Below are 8,535 nucleotides of genomic sequence, written 5' to 3'. Positions count from 1 at the left end.
TCGGGCCGGTAAAACACGGAGAGCACAGACCGAGTCGGCTGCTCCACCTGACTGTGGAAGAACGCGCTACCGTAGTACGGCAGCGACCAGCAGAACTCGAGGTACTTGCGCACCAGCTTGCGGCGCGTGGCACCGCTCGGTATGCTGCGGAACTGTTCGATGATGCGCGCCTCGGCGCTGGCTTTGCCTCCGATCTTGCTGATGAGGGACCAGCTGTGGCTGATGACGTGGTCTGGGAGGTACTCGGAGATGTGTGACCTGCGGGGGGCGGAAGTGTGTTGATGATGGTAGGCTCTTGTCTTATTGAATCTAGAATCATTGAATTGACATAAGGAGGAATGCCGATTGTCGTTGTGACACAATTTCAGACAGAAACATGTTATAAGCACGCACACAAGTCAGTAATGGAGGTAGGTCTTTCCGAATAATTCACTATCACATTCATTATTTTCATTAAATTCGTTGCAGGAAAGTCACTGCCCACTGGAGAGTGCGCTACAAGGTGTCGCTAATATCTGGGAAGCTCACCTGAAGAAGTCTGGCGTGTGTATCTCGGCGTCGAAGGCCCCGAGCTCGAGTCGCGCCTGCAGGCCGGCCAGCATGTCATAGTCGCTGGCCTCGCACGGATAGCGACCCTCGAGGATGTTGAACTTGGCCTCTTCGTACAGCAGCTCCAGGACTCTCGGGTCTCTGAAGTCATGGGGGTGGTATGTAATGCATCACTCACAAAACAGACCGACTGAGGCGCGCAGGCCAGTGCACCATGCATCGTGCGAGACCAAACCTTTACAATGCAATTACGCCTAGGTTCCTTACCAAACATTTTTTTGCACGCATTCATGAGTGATTCTGGCACCTGGCACTAAAACCCCTTGGATCCTTACCGTATTTTCATTTCATCCTTCTTTGAAAAGAAGACGTTGCGCTGAAAGGAGACGATGGGCTCGTCCTTGAGGATCTGCTCCTCGTCGGCCGAGGAGTATTTGCTGAGCAGGGTGCGCCACTCGCGGCGTATGTGGAACGGCTTGTGGTGCGGCTTCAGCTGGATCTCTGCCGGAGAGAGAGGAACGGTGTGATGGGCCGTGTACAACTTGGAATTCTAAACGTGAGAGAAATTGCAATAGTAGAAAGTAAACTAGAAACGATTTTGACGCTTCCAAACAAGTCATGAATAATAATTTAATCGGAAACGCGCGTGAATGCGCATTCACGGCATTTGGTAAGATTGGACCATGGTTTCCTTTTTTCATGATCACATTAGGGAAATCATCCGTGATACGAAGAAATACATACGCAACGTGCTCAATAAATACAAGCAATATCGAAAGGAACTTGCTTGAAGTGCGTTCCATTCCATATCATAATCTATAATGCCGTAATTAGATAATGAAATACATAACCTGGACTAAATGCTAGTTTTACATTTGAGTTTCGTAACTTCGGTGGCATCGGTCGCGGTTCACTGATTCGTTTCAAAATGTTTGAACGTCACGAATATTGCAGTGACAGTTTAAATTGATAGCGCCTGGTGGACCGATTGACCATGCGACCGACAGTCACGTAGGTGAGTGCTCAATTACAAAATGTCAACCATCGCACCGTGCTGAATAAATAAAATCATCATCAAATGTCACAGCCTTCGGAAGCTCACTTGGGTACAATATCATTTTCACTCAGCCGCTATAGCGGCCTATAGGCCCCTGACACCAATTAGCTCTTCGGTCTTCCCACTCTTTCCTTCTCTCCCTCTCTCTCTCTCTCTCTCTCTCTCTCTCTCTCTCTTCCTCTCTTCTTCTTCTTCTTCTTCTTCTCCTTATTCTTCTTCCTCTTCTTCTTCTTCTTCTTCTTCTTCTTCTTCTTCTTCTTCTTCTTCTTCTTCTTCTTCTTCTTCTTCTTCTCATTCCTTTCTCTCTCAATCTCTCCATCTGTAGGCTCTCTACTTTCCCTTCCCTCTTTTCTTTCCTCTCAGTCCCCCCATTCTGTCTCCTCCCTTTCCCCCCCCCCCCTCTCTCTCTCTCTCTCTCTCGCTCTCTTAGAAGAAACATGAATCTCTCTCCCTCTCCCTCTCTCTCCCTCTCCCTCTCTCACCGAGATGTGACGATGTCATCCAGATGCCGAACACCTGGGCGGCCAGCGGCGGCAGGCCCAGGTCCTCCTCCTCCATAACACACTGCTGGAGCTGAGTGGCCGTCAGCTCCGCTCCGTCATCAGCCTGCAGCCGGACCGCCTGCTGCGACATCAGGTACACGCACACCTCCAGCGGCGCCACTGAAAAAAAAAACGGGGGGAGGGAGGTTAGAGAGAGGTGAGTCTGGTATGTCTATAGGGACAAGTGCTAGTCGTAGATGGAGATCAAGAAGCAGCCTCCTTTATGTAACGGGGATCGATAGAGGTTGATTCCCGGGTTTGTGCAAAGGCCGGTGTAGCAAATTTATATAACGATACGTGCTTGCGTTTTTGCGCAAGCTCAGCTAAACACGCCCATTTATGTTCGTCTACATCATGGTAATTGCGCTCTAAGCACCTTTGTGTTTCTTATGTCTAATCTAATACGCTTCAATTAGTTTTACCTGAGGCTGCGATATTCAATTTGAGACGAACAACCATTCTGTAGGTAAAAGATAAGCTCAGCAATGTTACCTACGTGATTACTGGAACAATATTCAATAAGCAAAACACCATATTATATGGATAATGTCAAGGAGACTGGATATTTTGAAACCGTTGAAGACGTTATGATGATCGGTCATGATCAAAACTTATTTCTATAATGCATTTTTATCGCCAAAAAGCAATGTCTACATTTGCAAAACGTAGCAAAGCACTCCCAAAACAAAAATCAAATTCTGCGGACAGCCACACGGGGCTCATTTATCTTCCGTCTATCACATTCTCTTATCAAGTTTTTCCCTTTTCCCCTTCTCACCTTTTTTCTTCCTCCTGCTGGGTGTGGGCGCGTGGCTCTTCCCCGGTATGGGCCCGGCCTGCTGGGCGGTCAGGGCCGGCGGTGCGGGACTCGGCGGTCTCTTGGTCGGCTGGTTCTGATAGCCGGCTGGCGGAGGAAGGATCTGAGTGGGCGGCAGCGGCGGCGGCACACTGACCGGCAGCGGCGGCGGCATGCTCACAGACGGAGGAGCGAACGACGGTGGCGTGCGCCGGCCGTGCGCGTGCAGACCCAGCACGCTGGGCTCCGAGTGGGTCTCCCGCATCCGCTCGTTGTAGATGGTCTTGTCGTGCTTTTCCTTCATCATGTCGGCGTAGAGACCTTTGTCGTAGAGTCGCTGGTGTTTCAGAGGATCGTAGCGGGCTCCGGGAGGCACGTGCTGCTGAGACGGGTGCTGGCCAGGGTGCTGGCCAGGGTGCTGGCCAGGGTGCTGTCCAGGGTGTTGCCCAGGGTGCTGACTAGGATGTTGACTAGGATGCTGATTAGGATGCTGACTAGGATGCTGACCGGGGTGCTGGCCGGGGTGGGACTGGCCGGACAGCTGCTGCATCTGGTGCTGCTGACTCGAGTGCTGGTTCGGGTGCTGCTGACCAGCCTGCTGCTGACCAGGGTGCTGGTTGGAGCGCGGATCCATCTGCTGCGCCGAGTGCAGCTGCTGGGCCGAGTGCGCCTGGCTCATGTGCTGGCCCTGGCTGCTGTGCGGCGGCCCCAGCAGCTGCTGCTGACTGTGAGGCGGTACCATGTGCGACTGTAGACTGTGCTGAGGGGTGCGCGAAGAGTGCATACTGGCCCCGTGGTGCAGCGTCGCCGCGTGGTGCGGATGAGACGACTTGTAGTGGCTGAGCTGGACATCGTGCACGTCCAGAGGGTCGCGGATCTTGTGCTCCGGCTTCCTGCGACCCAATGTGTTGGACAGCGGGTAACACTGGACTCGAGGGTCGAGCTGCTCGAACCGCCGCCGGCTGCCGCCCCCGCCGCCGCCCCCGCCCAGGCCGCCCAGGTCGTAACTGGAGAGCGGCGGCTGGGGGCGCGAGGAGGAGAGGGGCGGACCGCCGCCGCCCCCGCCGCCGCCGCCGCCGTAGTACCGCATCTCCTCATAGCGGGAGACCTTCTTGTACTCGCGTACCAGGTACTCTGGGGGCAGCCGATCTCGCATGTACTCCCTGCAAATGGAACACACGTTAGTGAGTACGAACATGAGCACCAAAGGTGACTTTACTCAGGCTAAGGCCCATGAGTTGCTGTGGCATTGCACTGCACGAACATCAAACACGTATGTAAGACGGAATGTGCTATTTAAAAGCACTTGCTATATTGCTGCATTTTACCCAAATATTGCATTCTTTTTAGCCTCGCTAACGATAAGTGAGCTAAGAGGAAGGTCAACGGGAAGAGCGAGACTTGTTGATACTAATTCATGATAGTTTAACCCTATTCCTGGCGGGGGGCCTCAGGAGCCCCCCCCCCCCCCTGAGGTTTTTTGGTTATTTCTCCCAAACGCGTTGAGCTAGGAAGCTCAAATTTTCTGAATTTTCCTAAAAGGCTTCTACGCAACATGTCTGAAAATTTTGAGTTGATCTGACCTCAGGTCAGGTCACCAAAGGCGGTTTGGTGACCCTACCTCAGAAAAGTTTGCAATCACGCCAGAGCTAGAGTTTTTGACCGATCAATTTCTTCTCTTCAGGCTTTAGTTAGGGTACCAGTATGTGCAGTTTGTATATCTCGGAATTTTGATATCGGTGACCTAAGGTCAGGTCAGTTTCGCGACCTCCCCATTATAAGTCAATGGGGGAAAAATCAACTCCCTGTTTTTACCACTAAAACGGGTCGGAATGGCCCCATATACCATACATGACTTCATATACGATCAACCTTCACTACCTTGAGGTCTGTTTTGCTGTTGGGCAGCTGTGAGGTCATGTGACGTCATCAAAGGTCACCAAAGGTTTTTGGCCAATAACTCCGTACAGGAACAAGATACAGACGCGTGGATGGTCTCATTGTGTTCAACTCGTCAAGACGCATCGAATGATATACATGATGACCTCGAGGTCACGTGACCTGAGGTCAACCTTTGACCTTGACCTTCCGAGGTCAACATATATATCATTCGATGCGGATTGACGAGAGGATCACGATGATGCCCTTAGTTTGTTCCTATCTTGACTAATTCGAAAGTTATTCGAGAAAAACTCTCCATATCTAGCGCCGCCATTTTGACTTTTTCGACCCCTGTGACGTCATCTTTGACCTGACCTGAAAATGACCTTAGTAAAAATTGTAGACCTTGTCCATGCGTATCCGATGCCGTTTACCGCTTGTCGCTATCTTGCTTCGTTCTCGAGATCTCAGGGGGGGGGGGGCCGAATCGGCCCCCCCCCCGCCAGTTTCTTGTCCCGGCGGAGCCCGCCAGGAATAGGGTTAAGAGTATCTTTAAACACCGATTTGGCTTTAACTAACATGGCTGGTAGTTAATACCGACCCAATGCCAAAACTACATTAAAATATGCGCACAGGTCGTGGTGCTCGACATTTACGCAATAAGACCACGGCATAAGCACCGTCTTCATCGTCGTCGTCACGACGTGTTATTTGTGACGTAAATAAAAGTTATAATAGTGATACTGCTTATAAAAAAGACCGACACCATGGTGTTGAAATATTAATTAAATGTCACAAGCCAAAAAAATGTGATAAGTTAGTTGACGGTTAGGAGCGTCGACATTTTGCTAGCACTCCACCATATTAGCTAAACGGCCAAGCCCCAATAATCATCACAATCATAAACAACAACGATGACCTCGGACTTCGGCCCACCACGTCCCAGCGACCACCTGTCTACTGATAACACTGTTACCCCTATTTACCCCTTCCCCTACCGTGGTCACCCACGTCCGGTACTTACAGCTCCCAGATGGGGGTTCGTTTGCCCATGGTGGAACACCGCGGCTTGCTCTCTGACTACCCGACACAGCACAAAGCACACAGCACACAGCACATAGAGCCAAACCTCCACAGTCCACACCCGTTCGCCCGGATCCGGCCGCTCCGTTTAACTGTGTGGTCACCGGCCGTAGCCCCTGTGTAGCTGGTGGCACCTGTGTGACACGCCCAGGGAACTTCCGGCCCGCATCCGGTCCTCCCCGCCCCTCCCCTCCCCTCCCTCCCCAGCGCACACCGCCCGGCGCGCTGTCACGGTCAGTAGCGCGTGCCTCACCAGACGCGCCCAGGTATAATTGGGCAATTCGGAACCACGGGAGAGGTGTCGACCAGTTGGGACGTCCACGGCACATCTGGGGCCCGAGGCTAGAGTAACTGGACTTAAGGAAGGTATCTGACCTGGCGTATCTAGCGTTGCTGACTCAAAGTATCTGGAGTATCTGACCTGGAGTATCTGTCGTCGAGGAATCCGTGGCCTGCCGGCATCCTGCGGGCGTACTCGACAGGGATGACGGTGACGTACGACTGGCCCTTGTCGGCCTGTACGCCCGTCAGCTCACCGGCCGTCCGGTAATCCATCACGCAGGCCGCGCACAACCCCGCCTGGAACGACACGGAACGACAGAGTTACGACACAAACAGTAACGTGTACAATAGCACACAACAACGCTGTTACGACGGACAAAGCCCAATCGGCAACGAAATTGAATGACGGTGTTATAAGGGATACAGTCCCGATTGTAACGCCGCACAGCAACGGAGCTATAACTGACTCAGTCAGGTCCTAAAGGTCACAGGACAACGTTCCGACTCAGATGATGGCAGATGATACGAACAGTGATAACGACAGGCAAGGATGGGGGAAGAAGGGGCAACGGATTACAAGTGGCAAATGGCGAACTACCTATAACATGGGTTTATTGTCACCCGTGTCAATACAGGTCTCCTGTCAGTCGCCGTCATGCATGTCTGCAGTCAGCCGTGTGTCACATATGTCACATGTCATTCATGTATCACAGTCTGGTGTCTGTCGAGACGACACTGCCCTGCCGACCAGGTGGTCGCTGTCTCGCAGGTGACACGGCCCTGATAGGCCCCGAACGCTGTCCGCGGCCCGAGTGCGGTGTTGTCGTTGGCAGACCAAAACGGTGCGCTGTGATGAGGGATCTCTAGAATGCACATAAAGGCCGAGAGACGTGCATTGATAGGCCGAGGGTGCAGACGAGGAATACACAATAGCAGTCGTTTAGTTTAATAGCTAAGCCATCGAATTAGAGTATTGACCGCACACGGCACACTAGATCATCTGATGAAGGATAAGTAGTCCTACAATTTCATAAATGAGTGCGGTGTTGTAGTCCTACAATATCCCACTCAGTGGGATATTATAGTCCTACAATATCCCACTGAGTAAGGGCGCACTTACCCGACTATCTCTCACTACTGAATAGGGATAACTTACCCCCGACCATTTCACACCACTGACTCAAGCCGCACTTACCCGACCATGCCTCAATTAAAAAAAAAAAAATCTCCCACTAGCTCGGGCCGCACTTACCCGACCATCTCCCACTGACTCGGGGTAACTCACCCGACCATCTCCCACTGACTCGGGGTAACTCACCCGACCATCTCCCACTGACTCGGGGCGCACGGGGCTGTCCGTGGTGAAGGTGGAAGGTCTCCTGGCTCCGCGGCTCCCCTGAATCGCCCCCTCGCCTTGTCCCTGTCGAGCCACGACGGCTGAGCATCCAATGGTCCGACGAGGTCACCGGCAGGTCAAAGGTCACCAGCGTGCCGCAGCTGCAGCGTCGACGGGTCACAGCCGGGTCACAGCCGGATCAAAAGGTGCGCACTACGTGAGGGTTTTCCAAAACTGTCGCCAATGCGCAGGAACTTCACTTTACCTCATTCACTGGTCATGGGGCGCGCTAATGCGGTTTCGCGTGCTCGTTTATCACTTCGCGAGACTAGAACTACTGCGTCGTTCTTGAGCTGGTACACCTAACGATCTCCGGTGGCCAGCTGTTCGGCCGACCGACCTGACGCCTATGACGCTCCAGACCGTTCAGCTGAGCCGCGCGCAGGTCTGTCGCCTCTTCCTGTCTCCCCACTTTGCACCACACTCCTCTTCTGCAACACCGACACGATGGGGACACTTGAACTAGTCGGCAAAACTTCAGCTACACCTTCGAATAACACCGATCCGACCGAGGATAGACGAACTGGGAGCCGGTCTTGTGCTGGAGCGAGGAGCGTGCGCCGCTGTCGGCTGGAGTACCGAAATCAATACGGGCCGCGGGGCGGCAGCACTGCTCTCTGACGATCGATGACGGCGGCTCGACGGCGCGGCGGCGGTGGGGAGGGGCGGAGTCGCCACAACGGGGTCAGGTCAGGTCAGGTGGGGGAGGAGCCTTCGCGGCCGGGTCAGGTCAGGTCAGGTGGGGGAGGAGCTGTCGCGGCCGGGTCAGGTCAGGTCATGTGGGGAGGAGGTGGAGCCTCGGTGGTCGGGTCAGGTCAGGTCAGCGTGGGAAGGAGGGGGCAGGTAAGGTCGGTTCAGATGGAAGAGGACGGATCAGGTCAGGTGAGGTGGGGAGGGCGGAGCCACCGCCGTGGGGTCAGCTCAAATGGGGAGGGCGGAGCCTCGGCGG

At 53.5% G+C, this 8,535-nt stretch overlaps 1 protein-coding gene across 1 annotated transcript; it reads right to left on the bottom strand.

Moving 5' to 3' along the window:
- Window positions 1-6: 6 nt before the first annotated feature.
- On the bottom strand, window positions 7-8,142 carry LOC122376151 (the record flags this gene model as incomplete). Its single annotated transcript, XM_043355867.1, has 7 exons — window positions 7,509-8,142; window positions 6,330-6,487; window positions 2,927-4,107; window positions 2,089-2,268; window positions 885-1,050; window positions 529-690; window positions 7-258 (listed from the first exon to the last, which is right to left on the bottom strand). Coding segments are annotated over exons 2-7 (2,075 nt in total), but the record flags the coding sequence as incomplete, so codon positions are not given.
- Window positions 8,143-8,535: the final 393 nt, after the last annotated feature.

This window comes from Amphibalanus amphitrite, unplaced genomic scaffold (genome assembly GCF_019059575.1).
Source record: "Amphibalanus amphitrite isolate SeventyFive unplaced genomic scaffold, NRLGWU_Aamphi_draft 002032F_arrow, whole genome shotgun sequence".
Taxonomy (NCBI): domain Eukaryota; kingdom Metazoa; phylum Arthropoda; class Thecostraca; order Balanomorpha; family Balanidae; genus Amphibalanus; species Amphibalanus amphitrite.
This window is presented reverse-complemented; position numbering and strand designations above follow the sequence as displayed.